Source organism: Mangifera indica, chromosome 2 (assembly GCF_011075055.1).
Source record: "Mangifera indica cultivar Alphonso chromosome 2, CATAS_Mindica_2.1, whole genome shotgun sequence".
Classification (NCBI taxonomy): domain Eukaryota; kingdom Viridiplantae; phylum Streptophyta; class Magnoliopsida; order Sapindales; family Anacardiaceae; genus Mangifera; species Mangifera indica.
Window position 1 is genome coordinate 20,051,714 of NC_058138.1, and position 25,580 is coordinate 20,077,293.

The 25,580-nt window shown below is 33.5% G+C and overlaps 3 protein-coding genes and 1 pseudogene across 3 annotated transcripts; all 4 read left to right on the top strand.

Annotated features, from left to right (window-relative positions):
• The first annotated feature begins 5,920 nt into the window (after positions 1-5,920).
• Positions 5,921-6,604, top strand: LOC123209673 (germin-like protein 9-3). The gene has a single exon (XM_044627805.1). The coding sequence runs from the start codon at positions 5,962-5,964 to the stop codon at positions 6,571-6,573; it is 612 nt and encodes a 203-aa protein (XP_044483740.1). The 5' UTR covers positions 5,921-5,961; the 3' UTR covers positions 6,574-6,604.
• A 6,534-nt stretch (positions 6,605-13,138) lies between these two features.
• On the top strand, positions 13,139-13,823 carry LOC123208660 (putative germin-like protein 9-2; the record flags this gene model as incomplete). The annotated part of the gene is made up of 1 exon (XM_044626181.1): positions 13,139-13,823. A coding segment is annotated over one exon (633 nt), but the record flags the coding sequence as incomplete, so codon positions are not given.
• Positions 13,824-19,098: 5,275 nt separating this feature from the next.
• Positions 19,099-24,233, top strand: LOC123209678 (annotated as a pseudogene).
• On the top strand, positions 20,004-21,161 carry LOC123209672. Its single transcript, XM_044627804.1, has 2 exons — positions 20,004-20,686; positions 21,031-21,161. The coding sequence occupies exons 1-2, from the start codon at positions 20,053-20,055 to the stop codon at positions 21,042-21,044; spliced, it is 648 nt and encodes a 215-aa protein (XP_044483739.1). The 5' UTR covers positions 20,004-20,052; the 3' UTR covers positions 21,045-21,161.
• Positions 24,234-25,580: the final 1,347 nt, after the last annotated feature.

Consider the following 25,580-nt stretch of genomic DNA (forward strand, 5'->3'; position numbering starts at 1 on the left):
GCGCAATGTTACACAACTATATAAAATAGCACAATTGTGTAATGGCACATTGCGCAATGTCGTGCAATGACATTGTTCACAGAATGTCATGTTTGTTTTGTACCTGTGAATTTTATCTACTTTAAACTTTATTTAATGAATAAGATAACATTTCATTTTAAATTTGTTTTTTTTTTTTTGTAGAAATTTCCAATTAATAAACAAGTGGGAGAGAGGCGATTTCATGATGCTCATGATTTTAGAGTTACGATCAATATTCATAGTCATAATGATATGACGAAGCATATAAGAGCAAAATTAAGTTCAGAACAGAAGATATTGTTTAGACAAACATGTTTTGGACATTTTTTAAATCTTGAAGTGCATGGATATAGTTCAACCCTATTACATAATGTATTATTTTGGCAAGTGAATAAAGGTGAGTTGAGAGAGTTCATAATAATTGAACTCTTGGTTGTGGTTCACTTCACTATTATTGCATGTTGGTTCTGATTTCTGTAGGCCTTGTAAATACTGTAAGAAATAATGGATCCATTTTATGTGTCTTTGATAACCTCATCATAATCTGAATATCAAAATCAACCTTTAACAAATATGGTACATCATTATAGGCGGTCGGATTTTGCATATAAATTTTTACAATATTGCAATTTTGATTAATGCACAAATGAGAACATACTACATCTACAAATCTATCATAATTTATCTTTTTACTAATTGATACAAATGTCTAAACTCTACCAACATATTTTAAACTGTTATCACCTATGTTAACCCAATATTCACTATATCCAAGCAAATATATTAGTTTACCCATTTTTCTTGTACATACAAAATTTTAAGTAATTAAGTAACCCAGAAACAGAGATAGAAACTAGAGGGAGCATCCATGCAAATGCAAACCTCGCAAAACCAGCAAATGCAAACCCTGTCAACCCCCATAATTTACTAGAAAATACAATGATTTTCATTTTCCTTAGATTTGGACACTAAAACTATTGAATATACAAATAACGTAAGTATTCATAAAAAATTTCAACCTCTCCCAGAAATCATTATTAAAGTTTTTTACTTTTTATCTTCAAAAAAGTTATTAGATTCACAGTTTTTTTAATACAAATTACTATTTATATAAAAGAAACTTATTTGCTATATGATGATAATGAATGACAAAGAAAACAGCTAAAATGTGTTGCCGTCGGAGTATTGAGAGAAGAAGAGCATTGAGAAAAAAGATAATTGTAAAAATAAGATAAAAACTGCGAAAGTAGATTAGTTAAGTGAAATGAAAAAAAAGTATTATTAGAATAAAAAAATAGGATTGCTTAAAAGGATAAAAAGTACGATGGTTGACCTAAAAACATATAAACGGAAATATATTTACTTATTTTAATTAATAACCTATTTGCAAATGTTGTTGTGATCTTTCTGTTAGGGGTAATGTAAGTATGGTTATGAAAATGGTGAAATTAGATTAATATTTATATTGTTAATTTGTTATTCTGTTAGTTTGTTTTCTTTTTAATATTCATTCTGTTAGAAGTGATCCAGAAATGGCTGCGATTCAGTAAACAGCTCCATGAACTAAAAGATCGGATCGAAAGAGAAAAACTCACATCATTCCAAAATCCAACCCATTTATTTATAATATTTTCTCAACAAGAAAAATTAGATTTGGATGAATGAATATATTAGGAATCATGTTTGAAAAAACAGCAAATTAAACTTAAAAAGAGAGGATAATTAATAAAATACCTGTATACAGAAGAGTTTTCTGGGAAAGTTGATGTGCAAGAAGGTGATGAAAGAAGAGTAACAAGAAGGATCGCTGTTTTATGAAGGTCATGTTTCAGTGTTTGTGAGAGGTAGTTAATAAAAATCTTGCCTTTTTATGGTGCTGTGAGTTATGTTTACCGCGTGAATCTTCAGAGGAGGTTTCCTCGTATCTTCCCTTCAACCATACTGATTTCTTCGAAATTGTGCTTCTTTAGGAGAATGGTTACGTAATATTATTATTAATGTTATTAAGATGAATACATATTTCCCTTTCCATGAAAATCTACGCATTTAATGGGAAAAGGATATCATTTTAAGGAAAACTGTGGATGGCAGAATACATATTAGTGAATTCTTACACCCAAAATATAATCAAAGTGTGTTTTATTCACATAATCCCTTACCTTCAATTGAAAAAAATCAAAATTCTTAGCTACACTTTTCCATGTGGTTGGAATAATGTTATTAGGTGTGATATCCGCCACACTGCACTTAGGATTATGCTATTTAATTTATTACGTGTGATCTATATCATATCACAATTAAGATGATGCTATTTAGTCAAGATTACACTCAGAATGATACGATCTAATTAAATTTAACTTGAATTGCTCTATTCTCGTGGGATTTCATCCAAAATCAAACTTGGGACAATATCATTAAACCCATATAGCCCAATCCTAATATAATCCTAGTTAAAATTGGATAATCATATGCAATTCAAATTGAATAGTATTAGGATAGATTTAATTTAGTTAAATCTCACCATCTCAAGAACGATTTCAACCAATACATACAATCTCATGTGTGATATGTTCATGATCACACCTAGCTAGTTTGTCGCATCTAAAGTTGCCAAGAACTCTTTTTAGCCATAAAGGTAATAAAACTGGCGTGAAATGCATTTAAAAAAGTTTGTGGCAAATGTTATCCAATATACTTTTTAAAGATTTTTTTTTATATATTTATATATATTACAAAAATTAAACTTTTTTTTATTGCAGTTTTTATATTTAAATGTAAGTAAGAGAAATTGAAAATGAGACTTTTCTAAATACAATCAAGGTTTAATTTATTGGCCGTTTTGTTAAGCCCCTGTCGTTTTTAAACGCCCAACTTTCCTCTCTGAAAAGGAAAATAAGATCAACCATAACCAGTGAAGAACAAAAAGTTATTCACGAATTGGCAAACTTAAAGAGATCCTTAATTTACTTCTTGTCATCGGCCAGTTGACAGCTTTAAACTTCGACCACATAAGAATGAATAACTTTGTAATATCCATCTACCGCAGGCCTGGGCAAAATAGAGCTTTCCTCCTTCACCTCCCAGACTTGAGATAGGTTAGAAATGCTGTCTGGGGGAGAAGGGGTTATATAGATTGAAGGGGCTTTGAAATACTTTTATATATATTAATTTTGCTTGCGGATTTGCAAATGTTGCTGTGATCTTTCTGTTGGGGGTAATGTACATATGGGAATGAAAATGGTGAAATTAGAATTAATATGTATATTGTTTGGTTAGTAAGAAAATGTGGGAAAGTTTAGGATTGCTTAATTAGGGAAAAGCAATTATGTGAACTTGAAAATGAATGTGATTGGTGTTTTGCTGTTATAATAATTAGGCATTGAGAATTTTCATGGAAATGGGATGGATGCTGTGCAAGAACTTGTCTTTTGATTATTTTGACTCCAATCCAAACCTCATAGCCGAAGTTTATCATCCTCAGTCATCGTTTCCTGCATGAACATGCTGCAGCTTCCAATCTGGAAAATTGTTTCTGGGATTAATGGAACTGCATTTTGTTATTGAAATTTTTATGTTAAGGCTTCTGACTAGGGTGTTGTCATGGATGTAAAATTTCAGTACTCATAATATACTTTCATAATTTCAACAACATTTCGCCAATCATTAATGTAGATAGTTGGATTGATGTTCGCCACTAATTATTATTGGACAGCTCAAAGCCAATTATTTGTTTATCTATTCATTGAATTATTGGACACAAGGGAATTATTATTGGATGACGGAGCGTCTTCTATTCTTTGATTGACAAAATGTCATCCGACACTCCATTATCTAAATCTGGACGACGCTTGTCATCTTTGGATGATGGTCGTCCCCTTGACGACTCTATCTTGTTCCTTTGTCATTGATTGGTCATTCATTGAAGAAAGTCGCTGGATTTCAGGGGGGGAAAATAAATTTTTTAAAATTTAATTTGGGGAAAAATGTTAGTTTTTCAAACTAAGAGGGGGAAATGAGATTTAATTTTAATTATTTTAATATTATTGATAAAATAACATGGGTGTGTTCTAACATATTAAAACTAAGGTGGTTATTTAAGTTTTTCATCCGCTATGAGTATATATTTGTCACTTTAACAAAGCTTGGGTGGGAAATTGTCCTTTTCCCAAAATGTTATCATCCAAATCTAGATCAATTATATTAACACATCTTCATATTGATATTCAAAAATAAGTACAATAATAACACCAACGCGTTACTTGTCTAACTTTATCAAAATAATAGTGTTATGTACATAATTTTGTACATAAAAAATGACATATCATTATATGAATTGACAATTAAAAATTAAAGATAAAACAATACTCAATTATATGATAACACATCATCACTTATATATAACATAATATTTTTCTTATCAAAAATACACTTGTAGTTGAAGGAGAATCGAAGCATGATTTCAGCATGGTACTTGCATTAAAAACATGAATTAAATATGCATTTCCCATTTGATTCGGATTTTGATGAAGGAAAAAATAAAACTGGGGATTTGCCTCCAAGAATGTGCTACATTGATGAAGTATTTTCATTCAGCAATGTTATGAGTGTACTTACTTTGAGTATATAAATAAATATATATTTTTATGTCATTATATGATTATACATTAATTTATCTTTAATTTACAATCATTTAATTAATATGCATAATTTTATTGATTTTCATTTATCAAAGGATTCCACCTCTTTTTCCTTTTCTATGAATAAATTGCAGAATTCCAGGAGTTTTCCTAAGAATATATTGCAGAACTGATGTATATTTAGTTGTGAAATAACACAAATAGAGACGCAAACACAATTTTTTCTTTAAAATTACATGATATCGCTGCCCGGCGTTCCTGCCCAATAGCAGCCATTCTATTGTTCTCTTCCAATAATTGAAAATGGTGGAAATTCACAGTAGATGGTATTCTCTCTACAATGACAAGATTTGGTCATCTATTAATAAAACTGTATTACGAAAATGTCCTCTCAAGGTCAAAACTTAATTATGTCTACTTCAAATAAAAGCTCAACATTTTTGGACTCAAATCTAGTGAGTAAACCAAAATTTTTAGGAGTTCTTTTCTGATTGGATCTCTTACACAATGCCTTTCTTCTCTTTTTTGGGTTTGAAATTTCTGAATGCTTCTTGGGTTCAAAATGAACTGAATTTGGTAAATGAAGCTATAAATATTTGAGAGTAGTTTAGTCTTCAATAAACAATACGAAAGGATTTAAGATGACATTGTCACACTTCAAATAATGTTAATTTGCTAATTTCCCTTATGATTTTTATCAAAAAATAATACAATCCTAATCGTTTTAGTTGTATGACTTAGACATGATGACGGACTGTGTTAGGCCAACTTTGACACAATCCATTTTACCTAGAGATTGGGTTATATCTAAGCTTGTCAATTGAGAGGCTTTGTTAAATCAGTTCAAATACAATCTACTATCATTATGGGTCAAACATTGTTTAATCCTACCAAATAGACTGATCCACTAATGTGTCAAGGCTCATGACATGATTCGGGGCCCTTGGGGGGGCTTCAATTGCAGAATTAAACTTTCTTTTTTGATTCCAGTTTTAATATTTAAATGTAAGTAAGAGAAATTGAAAATGAGACTTTTTAAACAGAACCGAGGTTTAATTTATTGACCGTTTTGTTAAGCCCCTGTCATTTTTAAACGTCCCACTTTCCTTTCTGAAAACGAAAATAAGATCAACCATAACCAGTGAAGAACAAAAAGTTATTCATGAATTGGCAAACTACCGCAGGCCTGGGCAAAATAGAGCTTTCCTCCTTCACCTCCCAAACTCTATAAGTACAACTCTAGCTTCTTCAATATTAACTTGTCTTCTCAAAATTCTTAACTTTGCACATCAAGTACTTCACCATGTCTTCTCAAAAACTCTTCGCCTTTTTGCTTTCTTTAGCAACTGTCCAAATGGCGTTCTCCGGGGATATAGATGTCCTCACAGACTTCCTTCTTCCACCAAAAGTAACCCAAGTCGATAGCAACTTTTTCACATTCACCCGCATGCGCGCTCTTGTCGGTGCGCCACTGGCAACGAATTTTACGGTCACCACAGCAAGCTTGCCCGAATTCCCTGCGCTCAATGGACAAAGTGTTTCATATGCTATCCTTCAATTCCCTGCCGGCACTTCTAGCCCTCTTCACGAACACCCTCGCTCTGGTGAGCTCCTTTTCCTTGTGAAAGGCCACCTTACTGTTGGTTTCGTTGACACAACCGACAAGCTTTTCGTTCAGAAGCTGCAAAAGGGTGACATGTTTCTATTCCCCAAGGGACTTGTTCACTTCCAGTACAACAGGGGAAAGACAATTGCTACAGCGATTTCTGCCTTCGGGAGTGTAAATCCAGGCACTGAATCTCTTCCCAACACTCTGTTCATCACAGGCATTGATGATACAATCTTGGCCAAGTCTTTCAAGACTGATATTGCTACGATTAAACATCTCAAGGCAGGGCTTGCACCCAGGACCTGAGGATAAAATTTAGTCACTTTTTAAGTGTGGAATTAGTTTTCTTTAATATGTGTTCTTGGATTGTGCAATGAAAAATCTTTCGAAGGGGAAGTATTTTCTTCCTTTTCCGGAAGATTACTCCCTTTTCTAGAAATTGTAATGTTGTTTCTGTCCGTCTTTGGCTAAATAAGTGCAATTGTAATGTTGTTTCTGTTCATCTTTGGCTAAATATGTGCAATGATGCACTTTTATGGCCTTTGTTAATTAGAATGGTGATTTTTAATATCTCATTATTTAATGGAATAATTTTAAATTAAAAATTAAAATACCATTCAATCACATTATAGAACATATAAATTAATATTTATTTTTTTTCTAAAAAGGCAATCCAAATGAAAATAATGTTACCATTTTTTCTAAATGAATGTATTGAATAATAATAATAATAATAATAATTATCCATTAAATTCCTCCAAATATTTACTCGGAAACAGTTTGTTTATAACAAAATACTAAGAATTCCAGAGTATCAGGGTGTTTTACATTTATCTAATTTTCTTCTCCCCTTCCATGTCACTCCCACCCCACACCCATGGACTTCCAATCCCGATACAACGCCACTCCTCTTCCTTCAACCACTACATCACTCCCCACCCTGACCAACCGCCTTCTCACTCCACCTCCAATGCTAAACTCAATGAACACGACATCTTCACCACCGACATTTCGCCATCCAACCACAACCACCACCACCTTAACAATAACAACAACAAAACCGCAAATTTCTTTGAGAGTTTTGGAATTCGAGCAGCGCTATCAAAATTTCCAACTAATTCTCATTCTTATTGCCACAAAGCATCGATTCCTAGCCGGCGGAAGATCTTGAGTGTTCCAAAGCTGCAATGTGAGTGATTAGGGTTTGGGAGATTTCGACATCAAAGTGCGTTAGTGAACATGCCAATGCTAGTGACGGTAATGAAGAAGCATAATTTTGATGAGACCGACAAGGATGATGAGGCAGAGGGTGAGTTGATTCCACCGCATGAGATTTTGGCGCAAACTCACTCTCCAGTTCTTGGGAGCTCGGTGGTGGATGGGGTTGGACGGACGCTCAAAGGGAGAGACTTGAGACAGGTTAGAAATGCTGTTTGGGGAGCTGTGTTTACCGCGTGAATCTTCAGCGGAGGTTTCCTTGTATCTTCCCTTCAACCATACTGACTTCTTCGAAATTGTGCTTCTTTAGGAGAATGGTTACGTAATATTATTATTAATGTTATTAAGGTGAAAACGAGTTTCCCTTTCCATGAAAATCTACGTATTTAATGGGAAAAGGATCTCATTTTAAGGAAAGCTGTGGATGGCTGAATATATATTAGTGAGTAATATTCTTACACCCAAAATATAATCGAAGTATGTTTTATTCACATAAACCCATACCTTCAATTGAAAAAAATCAAAATTCTAAGCTACACTTTTCCATGTGGTTCGAATAATGTTATTAGGTAAGACATCTGCCACACCGCGCTTAGGATTATGCTACTTAGTCTATTGTGTGTGATATGTATCATACCACATTTAAAATGGTGCTATTTAGTCAGAATTACACTCAAAATGATACAACTTAACCAAATTTAACTTGAATTGTTCTATTTTGGTGAGATTTCATCCAAAATCAAACTTGGGACAATATCATTAAACCTTTATCACCCAATCTTAATACAATTCTAGTTAAAATTGGATCATCATATACTATTCAAATTGAATAGTACTAGGATAGATTTAATTTAATTAAATCTTACCATTTCAAGTATAATTTCGACCAATACATATAATCTTGAGTGTGATATGTTCATGATCACACCTAGCTAGTTTGTGGCATCTAAAGTTGCCGACAACTCTTTTTTAGCCATAAAGGTAATATAAACTGGGGTGAAATGCATTTAATAAAGTTTGTGGCAAATGTTATTTAATATGCTTTTTAAAGATAATATGTATATGTATATGTATATGTGTATGTGTATGTATGGGTGTGTGTGTGTGTGTATATATATATATATATATATATTCTTTTTCAATTTCTACAACATGTCAAATAACAAAGGGAAATTAATTAAAATAGACAGTCAGTTTCGTGTGTAAATTTTTTTCGGCAGCAAGTTTTACTTTTTACCTTTTTAAGCAAATTATATTTTTTATTTCAAAAATACCCCTCTTTTAATTTCTCAACGTTTACCGTAGCTTTTCACCGATTAATTGCTTATATTTCAGACAATACGTATTAAGATTAAGTTTTCTGTAATGGATAAAATCTATAGATGAAAAATAGATTAATTTTTTATAAAATAATTGATTCTTATAGTTTTCTGTAATAGGCGCATAAAACTGTGAAGAGGTACAAGAAAATATAAAGGGATGCGGGAAAATGTGAAGGGGTGCGTAAAAATAATATATATAATATAATATAATATATATTAATAATATATATTATAAAGGGGTGCAGGAGATAACATATCTCCCGCACCCTTTTGTTATCTCCTGCACCCTTTTTATAATTCACATACCCTTTTGGTATTTTCATGTACCCTTTTTATAAGCAATGGTTGTCGCACCCGTTCATGCACCCTTTCTAAATTAACGCACCCGCACCCCTTTCCACACCAATTCCTGCACCTCTTACCAAATTCTCGCACCCATTCTTGCACCCCTTACCAAATTCTCGCACCCATTCTTGCACCCCTTACCAAATTCTCGCACTCATTCCCACACCCGCCTTTTTCCAAATTCTCGCACCCGCACCCGCATCCATTCCTGCACCCCTTCACGCACCCACACCGTTTTGAAAAAAATGTATCGTTTTTAGAAAACGCATCGTTTTTGAGACAACGCACTGTTTTTATTTTGTAAAATTAGATTTTCATTATAGAAAACTTAATCTTAATGCGTATCGTCTGAAATGTAAGCAATTAATCGGCGAAAAACTACGATAAACGCTGAGAAATTAAAAGAGGGGTAATTTTGGAATGAAAAATATAATTTGCTTAAAATGGTAAAAAGTAAGAATTGCTGCCGAAAAATGTTTACGCGCGAAACCGACTGCCTATTTTAATTAATTTCCCATTAACAAATAAGAAATTCTATTTTCAAGTAACATGTAAAGTATTATGTGATAGTGAAATGTAAACAAAAAGGTAATTGGTAATAAAGTGAAATTACCCTTATTTAAATTGATGAGTTTAATGATAAATTATGTGAGTATTACAGAGCAATACCCCAATGAAAATGTTTAATTTAGACTCAATCAAAATATTTTAGAATGGAGTTGGTACAAAGGAAGTAAACTTCTCACAACTATGGGTAGGATTAGATTCAGTCAAGACTAAATTTGAACAAGGTTTAACTTGAGATTAATTTAAATTCAAAAAAATCAATTCAAAATTAATAAACTGATATTTGTTCTCAATTAGAAACAAATTTGATATGAGCTAACTCAAACTTGAATTATTTATTAAAATGAGTCTAATATTTAGATTTCAAATCGACTTATTCAATCTAAACTCAAACAGTTTAGGTCAAATTTGTCTCTAATTATGAGTTTTGAACTAATATCCATTATAAGCCTTTCTCAAGTAGGGTTGGATATAATCATTTCTGGGTTGGATATAACATAAAACAATAAAACTATATGTATTAATTTTGAGTATATAATAGGTATACACTTATATATATTATCATGTGATTAAATAATTTTGAATTAAAAATAAAGTAACACTCAATTATTTAATGACAAACATAAATGTATATTTATTTGTATGCTCAAATTGAGTACACATTGCTCAACTTAAGATTTTAAAACCCGATACAAATTGAAAATAACTATAAACCATATTGGATTGGATCAAGATAGTGAAATTCAAGTGGGGGCTTTACACCATACAAATGCAAATGCTCAAGATCTATTGACTCCAATTTTAAGCTATGGAATGCAAATTGATATTAAAAAATAAGTACAATAATAGCACCTACACATGACTCTTCTAACTTTATCAAAAGAGTAGTGTTATATGCAAAATTTTATATACAAATAACGATGTATCATTATATAATTAAATAAATAAAGATTAAAGATAAAACAACATGAAGTCACATGATATTATTCTCATAAAAAATACACTTGTAGTTGAAGGAGAATTGATGCATGATTTCGACATATTGATACTTGCATTAAAAAGATGAATTAAATATGCATTTCCCATTTGATTAGGATTTTGATAAAGGAAAGAATATTATTGCGGATTTGCCTTCAAGGAATGTGCTATATTGTTGAAGTATTTTCATTCAATAATGTTATGAGTGTACTTCCTTTGAGTATATAGATAAATTTATATTTTTTTGTCATTATATGATTAGATATTAATTTATCTTTAATTTAAAATTATCTAATTAATACGCATAATTTTATTGATTTTCATTTATCAAAGGATTCCACTTCTTTTTCCTTTTCTAAGAATATATTGCAGAATTCCAGGAGTTTTCCTAGGAATATATTGCAGAATTGATGTATATTTAGTTGTGAAATAACACAAACACAATTTTTTCTTTAAAATTACATGATATCACTGCCCGGCATTCCTACCCAATGGCAGCCATTCTCATGTTCTCTTCCAATAATTGAAAATGGTGGAAATTCATAGTGGATGGTATTCTCTCTACAATGACAAGATTTGGTCATCTATTAATAAAACTGTATTATGAAAATGTCTTCTCAAACTCAAAACTTAATTATGTCTACTTTAAACAAAAGCTCAACATTTTTGGACTCAAATCTAGTGAGTAAACCAAAATTTTTAAGAGTTCTTTTCTAATTGTATCTCTTACACAATGTCTTTCTTCTCTTTTTTGGGTTTGAAATTTTTCTTATGCTTCTTGGGTTCAAAATGAACTAAATTTGGTAAATGAAGCTATAAAAATTTGAGAGTAGTTTAGTTTTCAATAAACAATACGAAGGGATTTAAGATGACGTTGCTACACCTTAGATAATGTCAATTTTCTAATTTTCTTTTTGATTTAGACATGATAGTATACAGTGTCTAGGGTTGGATTTGAACCGAGCCAGTTTGAGCTCGGCTCGGACGAGCCTGAAACGAGCTGAGCTCGGTCGAGCTCGGTCGAGCTCGAGCTACTCGCTAGATTTTTTAATAAAAAAATTCTATACAAAACAATGTCATTTTGACCAATATGTATTAAAACGATATCGTTTTAATAATGAAAAACTAGCCGAACTGAGTTTGGTTTTCACGAGCTCGAGCTCAACTATATGTGAACCAAACCGAGCTCAAGTTTGGTTCGGTTTGAATCCAACCAACTGTGTTAGAACGACTCCAACACAATCCATTGTGCCTACAGATTGGGTAATATCTAGACCCATCAATTGAGAGACTATGCTACATCAGCTCAGACACAATCTACTGTTATTATGGGTCAAACAATGTCTAACCCTACCAAATAGATTGGCGTGCTAATATGTCAAGACTCATGACATGATTCATGGCCCTTGGCCATGCCTTTGCGGGCTTTTGTGGGTTAGTATGTCAAATTATATTTTTTAAATAAATTTATTATTTTTAACAGATCATTTCATATTAACCGCAAGCCTTATCTCAAGACCCCAATATAACTTGCAACCTCAAACTCTAAACATTAAAGATCATACCAATAATGGTAAGCCGAGTCGTCTATTATGTCTAGTATGACCTATGCATTCTAGTGTGTTTTAATTAAAGTAATACAAAAAGACTGCACGTTATAGATCGTCCAAAGCCTTGTAACTAGATTGATTTAGCAAAGTTAGAAGACTAAATTGCCATCACAAAGATAATGACATGACTAAAAACTGCATTCTCGACTCCGCCAGGATATTCAAGAATGCTTCTTCTTTCTGTCTCTCATACGAAAGTTAATTTTTCACTAATTTTTTGTCAATTCTTTTTTTGAATTGTTGATAAAAAGATATATGCCTTACGTCTTTATATCTACGGATATTCTCATGACTCTTAGGAACATGGGATACAAAATAGATTATTATTTTGTAATTGATAATTTACAAAAACAAAAGGAAGAAAGGATATCCTTTAATGTCAATGCAGTTTAATATTGTAACTCAATCTCAGGATACCGCAAATGGAATAAAGTTTATGTTAACAACTGGTAGAATAAAAAAATAATAAAAATAATTGAAAATGAGACTTTTTTAAACACAATCAAGGTTTAATTTATTGGCCGTTTTGTTAAGCCCCTGTCATTTTTAAACGTCCCTCTTTCCTTTCTGAAAACGAAAATAAGATCAACCACAACCGGTGAAGAACAAAAAGTGATTCATGAATTGGCAAACTTAAAGAGATCCTTAATTTACTTCTTGTCATCGGCCAGTTGACAGCTTAAACTTCGGCCACATAAGAATGAATAACTTTGTAATATCCATCTACCGCAGGCCTGGGCAAAATAGAGCTTTCCTCCCTCACCTCCCAAACTCTATAAATACAACTCTAGCTTCTTCAGTATTAACTTGTCTTCTCAAAATTCTTAACTTTGCACATCAAGTACTTCACCATGTCTTCTCAAAAAACTCTTCGCCCTTTTGCTTTCTTTAGCAACTGTCCAAATGGCATTCTCCGGGGATTCAGATATCCTCACTGACTTCCATCTTCCACCAAAAGTAACCCAAGTCGATAGCAACTTTTTCACATTCACCTGCATGCGCGCTCTTTTCGGTGCACTACTGCCAACGAATTTTACGGTCACCACAGCAAGCTTGCCCGAATTCTCTGCGCTCAATGGACAAAGTGTTTCATATGCTATCCTTCAATTCCCTGCCGGCACTTCTAGCCCTCTTCACGAACACCCTCGCTCTGGCGAGCTCCTTTTCCATGTGAAAGGCCACCTTACTGTTGGTTTCGTTGACACAACCGACAAGCTTTTCGTTCAGAAGCTGCAAAAGGGTGACATGTTTCTACTCCCCAAGGGACTTGTTCACTTCCAGTACAACAGTGGAAAGACATTTGCTACAGAGATTTCTGCCCTCGGGAGTGTAAATCCAGGCACTGAATCTCTTCCCAACACTCTGTTCACCACAGGCATTGATGATACAATCTTGGCCAAGTCTTTCAATACTGATATTGCTACGATTAAACGTCTCAAGGCAGGGCTTGCACCCAAGTCCTGAGGATAAAATTTAGTCACTTTAAAGTGTGGAATTAGTTTTCTTTAATAATACGTGTTCTTGGATTGTGCAATGATGCACTTTTATTGTCCTTGTTAATTAGAATGGTGTTTTTTAATATAGGTTATTATTTAATTAAATAATTTTAAATCAAGAATTAAAATAACATTCAATCACGTCATAAAACATATAAATTAATATTTCTTTTTTTCCGAGAAGGCAATCTGAATGAAAATAATGTTGCTATTTTTTCTGAATGAATATATTGCAGCATAATAATAATAATAATATTATTATTATTATTATTATCCATTAAATTCCTCCCAATATTCACTTAGAAGCAGTTAGTTCATAACAAAAACTGAGAATTTCAAGAGTATCAATGTGTTTCACATTTATCTAATTTTCTCCTCTCCTTCCCCATCACACCCACCTGACTCCCATGGACTTCTAGTCCCCGATACGACACCATTCCTCTTCCTTCAACCGCTACCTCACTCCCCACCCTGACCAACCGTCTTCTCACTCCACCTACGATGCAAAACTCGATGAGCACGATATCTTCACCACCGACATTTCGCCATCCAACCACAACCGCCACCATCACCACCACCACCGCCTTAACAACAACAACAACAAAAAAACCACAAATTTCTTGAGAGTTTTGGAATTCGAGCAGCGCTGTTAGAATTTCCAACTAATTCTCATTCTTATTGCCACGAAGCATCGATTCCTAGCCTGTGGAAGATCCCGAGTGTTCCAAAGCCGCAATGTGAGTGATTAGGATTTGGGGAATTTCGGCATCAGAGTGCACCAGTGAACGTGCCAATGCTAGGGACGGAAATGAAGAAGCATAATTTTGCTGAGACAGACAAGGATGATGAGGCGGAGGGTGAGTTGATTCCGCCACACGAGATTTTGGTGCGAACTCACTCTCCAGGTTTTGGGAGCTCGGTGGTGGAAGGGATTGGACGGACACTCAAAGGGAGAGACTTGAGACAGGTTAGAATTGCTGTTTGGGGGAGAATGGGTTATATGGATTCAAGGGCTTTGAAATAATTTTATATTTATTAATTTTGTTTGCGGATTTGCAAATGTTGTTGTGATCTTTCTGTTGGGGGTAATGTAAATATGGGAATGAAAATGGTGAAATTAGAATTAAGAAAATGTGGGAAAGTTTAGGGTTGCTTAATTAGGGAAGAGCAATTATGTGAAGTTGAAAATGAATGTGATTGGTGCTTTGATGTTATAATATTTAGGCATTGAGAATTTTCATGGAAATGGGATGGATGCTGTGCAAGAACTTGTCTTTTGATTATTTTGACTTGAATCCAAACCTCACAGCAGAAGTTTATCATCCTCAATCATCGTTTCCGACATGAACATGCTGCAGCTTCCAATCTGGAAAATTGTTTCTGGGATTAATGGAACTGCCTTTTGTTATTGAAATTTTTATGTTAAGGCTTTTGAATAGGGTGTAGTCATGGATGTAAAATTTCAGTAGTCATAATATACTTTCATAATTTCAACAACATTTCGCCAATCATTAATGTAGATAGTTGGATTGATGTTCACTAGTAATTATTATTGGACTGCTGAAAGCTAATTATTTGTTTATCTATTCATTGAATTATTGGACACAAGGGAATTATTATTGGATGACGGAGCGTCTTCTATTCTCGTATCGACAAAATGTCGTCCAACACTCCATTATCCAGATTTGGATGACACTTGTCATCTTTAGATGATGGTAGTCCGCTGGATAACTTTGTCTTATTACTCCGTCATTGGTTGGTCGTTTATCAAAGAAAGTCATTGGATTTCAAGGGGGGGGGGGGGGAGGGAAAGAAATATTTTAAAACTTAATTTGAGAGAAAAATATTAGTTTTTCAAATTAAGAGAGAGAAATGAGATATAATTTTAATTATTTTAATATTACTGATAAAATAACCCTCCTAATAGAAAATTTGTGGGTGTATTCTAACAGATTAAAACTTAGATAGGTATTTAAGTTTTTCATCTATCATGGATATATATTTGTCATTTTAACAAAACTTGCTTGGGAAATTGTCCTTTTTGAAAATGTTATCAACTAAATCTAGATCAATAATATTAACACCTCTTCAAATTGATATTAAAAAATAAGTACAATAATAACACCAATGCGTTACTTGTCTAACTTTATCAAAACAGTAGTGTTATATATATAGTTTTATACATAAATAACGATGTATCATTATGTGAATAAATAATAAAAAATTAAAGATAAAAAAAATACCTAATTACATAATAACACATTATCATTTGTGCATAACATAATATTTTTCTTATCAAAAATACACTTGTAATTGAAGGAGAATCGGTGCATGATTTCAGCATATTGGTACTTGCATCAAAAACATGAATTAAATATGCATTTCCCATTTGATTTGGATTTTGATAAAATAAAAATAAAACTGGGGATTTGCCTTCAAGGAATGTGCTATATTGGTGAAGTATTTTCATTCGGCAATGTTATTAGTGTACTTACTTTTAGTATATAACTAAATATATATTTTAGTGTCATTATATAATTAGGTATTAATTTATCTTTAATTTAAAATCATTTAATTAATACTCATAATTTTATTGATTTTCATTTATCAAAGGATTCCACTTCTTTTTCCTTTTCTGGGAATATATTGCAGAATTCAAGGAGTTTTCCTAGGAATATATTGCAGAATTAATGTATATTTAGTTGTGAAATAACACAAAGAAAGACGCAAACACAATTTTTTCTTCAAAATTACATGATATCACTGCCCGGCATTCCTGCCTGATAGCAGCCATTCTATTGTTCTCCTCCAAAAATTGAAAATGGCGGAAATTCGTAGTAGATGATATTCTCTCTACAATGACAAGATTTGGTCATCTATTAATAAAACTGTATTATGAAAATGTCCTCCCGAACTCAAAACTTAATTATGTCTACTTCAAATAAAAGCTCAACATTTTTGGACTCAAATCTAGTGAGGAAACCAAAATTTTTAGGAGTTCTTTTCTAATTGTATCTCTTACACAATGTCTTTCTTCTCTTTTTTAGGTTTGAAATTTTTAAATGCTCTTTGCGTTCAAAATGACTGAATTTGGTAAATGAAGCTATAAATATTTGAGACTAGTTTAGTCTTCAATAAACAATACGAAAGATTTAAGATGACGTTGTCACACCTCAAATAATGTCAATTTGCTAATTTTCCTTATGATTTTTATCAAAAATTATTGCAACCTTAATCGATTTAGTCGTATAATTTAGACATGATGGTAGACCGCGTCAAGCCAACTCCAATACAATCCATTGCGTCTAAAGATTGGGTTATGTCTAAGTCTGTCAATTGAGAGGCTATAGTAAATAAGTTCAAACACAACCTACCATCATTATGGGTCAAACATTGCCTCACCCTACCAGATAGACTTACGTTCTGATATGTCAAGTCTCAAGACATGATTCAGGACCATTGGCCCATCCAATGGCGGGCTCTTGTGGGTTAGTATGTAAAATTATATATTTTTTTTAAATTTATTATTTTTTATAGATCATTTCATATTAACCGCAAACCTTATCTCAAGGCCGCAATATAACTTGTAATATTAAACTCTAAACATTATATGTCTAGTATGACCTATGCATTCTAGAGCGTTTTAATGAAAGTAATACAAAAAGACTGTACATTACAAATCATCCAAAGCCTTGTAACTAGATTGATTTAGCGAAGTTAGAAGACTAAATTGCCCTCACCAAGATAATTACATGACTAAAAACTGCATTCTCGACTTCGCCAAGATATTCAAGAATGCTTCTTCTCTCCGTCTCTCATACAATTTTTTGCCAATTCTTTTTTCGAATTGTTGATTAAAAAAAAATATATATATATGCCTTACTTCTTTATGTCTATGGATATTCTCATGACTCTTAGGGGGCGTTTGGTTTGGGTAATGTTTGATTACTAAAATAGAAATATTACCTTGAAGATAGATTACTTAAAAAATTATTGGGTATAAATGATTACTATGTTTAATGAAATTTGATAGGTATAAATAATTATTGTGTTTAGTTAAATGTAATAAAAGATTACTAGTAAATTATTTTACTTAAATACCCTTCAATATAATTATTTTTAAATATTTTTTATATTATTTGTCATATTAATTAAAAATAAATTTATTTTTATCTCAAAAAATTAATAAATAATAATATAATTATAATAAACTCAAGATTACCCCAGTAATCTTTAAATATCTAAGGTGAAGGTGGTAATCAGATTACCATCTATATTACCTGCTACTTTAGCATTGGTAATAGAAGATTACTGTAATATTTTATTATTGACAAACCAAACAAGGGAATAAAATATAGATTACCAAAGTAATCTTAAAATCCCTCAACCAAACGCACCCTTAGGAACATGGGATACAAAATAGATTATTATTTTGTAATTGATAATTGACAAAAACAGAAGGAAGAAAATGATATCCTTTAATGTCAATGCAGTTTAATATTATAACTCAATCTCAGGATACTCCAGATGGAATAAAGTTTATGTTAACAACTGGTGGAATTAAAATAATAATAATAATTATTATTCGGAATAGCTGATATACCTATAACGAACTAATCTATAACTACAAACTTTTCATTTGTCAACCAGAAAAAAATTAAAAAAAAAAAGATGGAGCTGCAATGACTAAAATAACACAGGGTAAAATATTTCCATTTCAATTAATCTTCTGCAATACATAATTTAAGTTATATGATTGGATATTATTTTATTTTTAATTTAAAATTATCTAATTTTATAATAATATATTATTGATATATTTAAATTATATTCAAAAATTGTGTACTTATAATTTTTTTGGGATTATACATTATAAAATTTCAAGGGGGCTTCAATTGCAAAATTAAACTTTCTTTTTTGATTCCAGTTTTAATATTTAAATGAAAGTAAGAGAAATTGAAAATGAGACTTTCTAAACACAACCGAGGTTTAATTTATTGACCGTTTTGTTAAGCCCCTGTCATTTTTAAACGTCCCACTTTCCTTTCTGAAAAAGTTACTCATGAATTGGCAAACTTAAAGAGATCCTTAATTTACTTCTTGTCATCGGCCAGTTGACAGCTTTAAACTTCGACCACATAAAAATGAATAACTTTGTAATATCCATCTACCGCAGGCCTGGGAAAAATAGGGCTTTCCTCCTTCACCTCCCAAACTCTATAAATACAACTCTAGCTTCTTCAATATTAACTTGTCTTCTCAAAATTCTTAACTTTGTACATCAAGTACTTTAACATGTCTTCTCAAAAACTCTTCGCCCTTTTGCTTTCTTTAGCAACTGTCCAAATGGCATTCTCCGGGGATTCAGATGTCCTCACTGACTTCCTTCATCCACCAAAAGTAACCCAAGTCGATAGCAACTTTTTCACATTCACCCGCATGCGGGCTCTTGTCGGTGCGCCACTGCCAACGAATTTTACGGTGTAGAGATTGTTATTTTATTTATTCCTTTATTCCTTTTTTATTTTGTTGTTGAGCTGGCATTATTCTGTTAGCATAGTTTTGCCGTGTAATTAGTTTTGGCAGCAGGTTGGTTAGATTTTTTTTTTGTATATAAACACAACTCTATTTTGTTTTCTTCTAAGGAGAATATTCTGGAATTCTCTCCATTTTCTTCTTCTTTATTTTTTTGCTGTATTTGCTCATGGTATCAGAGCATTCGATCTGGTATTTGTGATTTTTTTTATGATCGATTAGAGTAAATCTCTATTGTCATAATGGAAGAAGAGCAAGATGTTTCTGTTACTCAATATACCCAGAATACAATCGGCGGTGTAGCTTCTGGTGGAATCACTAAGGAGATGGCTTATAACTTGAATGGAGATCCATTTTCTTTGCAAGGTTCGGATCATCCTGGAATGGTGCTTGTGACAGTACCATTGACTGGAAATAATTATCTCACCTAGAGCAGATCTATGAAGATAGCTCTAGTGGCAAAATTGAAGCTGGGTTTCATAGATGGAAGGATTTCCAAACCAGATGAAGGAACAACTGAGTTTGAGCTGTGGACGAGGGTAAATTACATGGTAACATCCTGGATCCTTAATTCAATCTCTAAAGATATAGTAGATGCATTTCTATATACCACCTCTGCTAAAGAACTCTGGGATGAAATTGCTGAAAGATATGGTGAAAGTAGCTAAATACTATACTAGACTTAAGAGATTATGGGATGAATTAACCTGTTTGATGCCGATTCCTACTTGCACTTGTGGTTCTGCTAAGGCTGTTGCTGATTTTAATACATTAAATAGACTGATGCAATTTCTGATGGGTCTTAACGACTGTTATGACAATGTTAAAAACCAAATCCTTGTAATGGAGCCCTTACCTTCTGTGAACCGTGCCTATTCATTAATTCTCAGAGTTGAGAAGCAGAGGGAAGTACATGTGACCTTCAATGAGAACATTGAATCTACTGGGTTATTTGCTAAAACCCAAAGTAATGCACAATCGTACAAAAGAGATGGAACTAATAAAGGAAATACAAAGAAGACAGACTTTAGTAAGAAAGATAAGGATAGTAAGTTCTGTGATCATTGCAATGTGAAAGGGCATATGAAGGAGACTTGTTTCAAGCTCTATGGATACCCAGATTGGTATAAGGAACTTAAAGAGCAACAAGGGAAGTCAGTAAGCAGAAGTATGGCTAATATGGTGGATACCCCATTAGATTTTGGAACTGAAAAGAAGCTTGTTGGTAAGGCAGATAAGCAAATGGATCTGGCTAGCATGGTGCAACAAGAAGTGCTAAAACTGATGAAAGGCAAGATGCTTGTGGAAGGAAGCCATGTCAATTTTGCAAACCTAGATAATTATGCAGGTAGTTCCTTAAATACTGAATGTGCTTTAAGTTTTGCATTAAGTACTATTGACCTGTTGAAACCTGGTACTTGGATAATTGACACAGGAGCATCAAACCATATGTGTGGAAATAAATCATTTTTTGATAAACCTAGACCAATTAAACACCCACTACCTGTTTGCTTACCTGATGGATCTATCAAATTTGTTCATCACATTGGAAATATATGTTTGTCACCAGATATTTGCTTGAAAGATGCCCTGCATATACCCAGCTTTAAGTTCAACTTGTTATCAGTAAATAAACTTGCTAAATCTGCTACAATAAAGTTCATATTCTTACCCAACCATTGTTTGCTACAGGACCTGCAGACTGAAAGGATTCTAGCAGTAGGCAAACTCATAGGAAGCTTATACATATTAGACAACTCTTGTCTTAGGCAGTTCAATTGTAACAATGAGCTTAAATGTGACCGAATTTTTTCCAATCTTTCAAATACTTCATTACCTTGTACTGTTACTGTTTCTAGTAATAAAAGTTCATTACATTCCTCATCTTCTCTTTGGCACAAGCGTTTGGGGCATGCCTCAGTAAATGCTTTAAAACATATTAATTTCCTCAATCATCTTGATATATTAAATGAACCTATTTGTGAAATTTGTCACATATCTAAGCAACAAAGGTTACCTTTTACAGTCAGTAACATCAGTACCTTACAGCCATTTGAACTATTGCATTTAGATATCTGGGGGCCATATAAAGAACCTTCAATCAGTGGGGCACATTATGTTTTAACAATTGTGGATGACTTTTCTAGAGCCACCTGGACCTTTTTGATGCCGCATAAAACCCAAACTCTACACCCTCAATTCCAATCCCTATTGACTCTTCACTTTCTTCTAAACACAGTACTAGGATTAGAAATAAACCAGCATGGCTTACAGATTATGTCACCAATTTAGCTTGTACTACTGTTAAGTCTACTGATAGAATCCTTACTCAATCACAGGTCTCTGCATCAACACCTCACACACCACCAACATATCCATTCATTCAGTCACCCTTACTTTCTGCACCTTACTTATCTTTTTTAGCTAATGTGTCACATATTCAAGAACCAGTTTCTTATTGGCAAGCCAGTACTAATGCTAATTGGGTTAAAGCCATGAATAAGGAATTAGAAGCACTTGAGCAGAACAAAACTTGGGAAATTACTGATTTACCAGAAGGAAAAAAAGCAATAGGCTCTAAATGGGTCTATAAAGTGAAATTGAATCCAGATGGTAGTGTGGAGAGGTATAAAGCCAGGCTTGTTGCCAAAGGCTTTCATCAGGTGGAAGGGATTGACTACTTTGATAGCTTTTCTCCTGTAGCAAAGCTAGTGACTGTGAGAATCTTTCTTGCTATTGCCACATCCAAATCATGGCCCATTCATCAACTGGATATAAACAATGCATTTTTGCATGGATACTTGGATGAAGAGGTTTATATGCAGCCTCCAGAAGGATATTTCAAGGCTAATAAAGGTCAAGTTTGCAGGCTAAAAAGGTCACTCTATGGCTTGAAGCAAGCCTCAAGGCAATGGAACTCTGAATTCTGTGCTAAACTTAAGGATTTTGGCTTCCAACAATCAGCACATGATCACTGTTTATTTGTCAAGCACACATCTAATTCTTTTCTTGCATTGTTGGTATATGTAGATGATGTGCTTCTAACAGGTACCTCTGAAGCAGAAATTATCTCTGTCAAGCAGTACTTGGATAAAATCTTCACAATCAAAGACTTAGGCTATGCCAAATACTTCCTTGGTTTGGAGATTGCAAGGAGTTCTACAGGTACTGCTATTAATCAAAGGAAATACATTTTAGACATCTTGACAGATGTAGGACTCCTAGGGGCTAAACCAGCACAAACACCATTTCCTAAAGGTCAAAAGCTCTCTGCAAACAAAGGTTCCTTATTGACTGAACCAGACAGATATCGAAGGCTAGTTGGGTGTTTATTGTATCTCAGCATTAGCAGGCCAGACATCACTTACACGGTCCAACAACTTAGCCAGTTTGTTAACTCACCATGTCAGTCACACTGGGAGGCTGCCTTACACTTACTCAGATATTTAAAAGGCTGTCCATCTAAAGGCTTGTTTTATCCAATAAACAACTCCCTCAAATTGGAAGCTTTCAGTGATGCAGATTGGGCATCATGCACTGAAACTCGCAAATCTTTAACAGGTTTTTGTAATTATTTAGGTTCTGCATTAATTTCCTGGAAGACCAAGAAGCAAACTACAATCTCCAGATCCTCAGCAGAAGCCGAATATAGGAGTTTAGCATCAACAGTTTGTGAACTTCAATGGATCTCCTATATTCTCAAAGATTTTGGCATTTATTTACAGCTTCCAATTCCTCTTTGGTGTGACAATCAAGCTGCCTTACATATCACTGCCAATCCAGTGTTTCATGAAAGAACAAAACATTTGGACATTGATTGTCACTTAGTCAGAGAGCAGTTCAAGCAAGGTTTTATCAAACCTCAGCATATTTCAACTCACCAGCAAGTTGCTGATATCTTTACAAAACCTCTTTCTGGTCCTCAATTTAGCCTTCTCATGTCCAAGTTGGGTTTGTTTGACATCCACCAAACTCCAACTTGAAGGGGGGATGTAGAGATTGTTATTTTATTTATTCCTTTATTCCTTTTTTATTTTGTTGCTGAGCTGGCATTATTCTGTTAGCATAGTTTTGCCGTGTAATTAGTTTTGGCAGCAGGTTGGTTAGATTTTTTTTTTTGTATATAAACACAACTCTATTTTGTTTTCTTCTAAGGAGAATATTCTGGAATTCTCTCCATTTTCTTCTTCTTTATTTTTTTGCTGTATTTGCTCATACGGTCACCACAGCAAGCTTGCCCGAATTCTCTGCGCTCAATGGACAAAGTGTTTCATATGCTATCCTTCAATTCCCTGCCGGCACTTCTAGCCCTCTTCACGAACACCCTCGCTCTGGTGAGCTCCTTTTCCTTGTGAAAGGCCACCTTACTGTTGGTTTCGTTGACACAACCGACAAGCTTTTCGTTCAGAAGCTGCAAAAGGGTGACATGTTTCTATTTCCCAAGGGACTTGTTCACTTCCAGTACAATAGTGGAAAGACAATTGCTACAGCAATTTCTGCCTTCGGGAGTGTAAATCCAGGCACTGAATCTCTTCCCAACACTCTGTTCACCGCAGGCATTGATGATACAATCTTGGCCAAGTCTTTCAAGACTGATATTGCTACGATTAAACATCTCAAGGCTGGGCTTGCAGCCAAGACCTGAGGATAAAATTTAGTCACTTTTTTAAGTGTGGAATTAGTTTTCTTTAATAATATGTGTTCTTGGATTGTGCAATGAAAAATCTTTCGAAGAGGAAGTATTTTCTTCCTTTTCCGGAAGATTACTCCTTTTCCTACAAATTGTAATGTTGTTTCTGTTTGTCTTTGGCTAAATAAGTGCAATTGTAATGTTGTTTCTTTTCATCTTTGGCTAAATATGTGCAATGATACGCTTTTATGGCCCTTGTTAATTAGAATGGCGGTTTTTAATATCTGATTATTTTAATTAAAAATTAAAATAGCATTCAATTACGTTATGTAACATATAAGTTAATATTTCTTTTTTTTTCTGAAAAGGCAATCCGAATGAAAATAATGTTACTATTTTTTCTAAATGAATGTATTGAATAATAATAATAATAATAATTATCCATTAAATTCCTCCAAATATTCACTCGGAAACAGTTTGTTCATAACAAAATACTGAGAATTTCAGAGTATCGGGGTGTTTCACATTTATCTAATTTTCTTCTCCCCTTCCACGTCACTGCCACCCCAAACCCATGGACTTCCAATCCTGATACAATGCCACTACTCTTCCTTCAACCGCTCCATCAGTCCCCACCCCGACCAACCGCCTTCTCACTCCATTTCCTACGCCAAACTCAATGAACACGGCATCTTCACCACCGACATTTCACCATCCAACCAGAACCACCACCACCTTAACAATAACAATAATAGAACCACGAATTTCTCTGAGAGTTTTGGAATTCGAGTGGCGCTATCGAAATTTCCAACTAATTCTCATTCTTATTACCACGAAGCATCGATTCCTAGCCCGCGGAAGATCTTGAGTGTTCCGAAGCCACAACGTGAGTGATTAGGGTTTGGGAGATTTCGACATCAGAGTGCACCGGTGAACATGCCAATGATAGCGACGGTAATGAAGAAGCATAATTTTGATGAGACCAATGAGGATGATGAGGTAGAGGGTGAGTTGATTCCACTGCATGAGATTTTGGTGCGAACTCACTCTCCGGTTCTTGGGAGCTCGGTGGTGGAAGGGGTTGGACGGACGCTCAAAGGGAGAGACTTGAGACAGGGGTTAGAAATGCTGTTTGGGGGAGAATGGGTTATGTGCATTGAAGGGCTTTGAAATACTTTTATATATATTAATTTTGTTTGTGGATTTGCAAAGGGAAATCAATTAAAATAAGCAAATATAGTTGCATTTATACATTTTTAGACCAACATGTAGTGGTTTAACCTATCTAAGCAAACGGTAAATTTTTTACCCATTTTACCCTTAAGTTGAAAATACAAGTTAAAAAGACAAAGATAAAAAAGCAAAAGTTACTTTTGTTGAAAACAGAAAAGCAAAAGCCAAAATCTAAAATCTGAAAATACAAACCAGAAATCACTGGCAAACATCCTACTGGTATCATCGAGCAAGTAGCAAAATATCAAGAAGCGGCAATATATTGAAAATGGCTTCATAAGTCAGTTACCATTTGCTATTTTGTTTATTTGGTTTATGTCTGTTTTTATCAAACAGATGTAAATAACCTATTGTGGGTTTGTAGGTATTAATTGTTGAG

Bases quoted from the DNA above. Each gene is read 5' to 3' on its own strand.
- LOC123209673 (XM_044627805.1), top strand. From the start codon at position 5,962: ATGTCTTCTCAAAAACTCTTCGCCTTTTTGCTTTCTTTAGCAACTGTC.
- LOC123209672 (XM_044627804.1), top strand. From the start codon at position 20,053: ATGCCGATTCCTACTTGCACTTGTGGTTCTGCTAAGGCTGTTGCTGAT.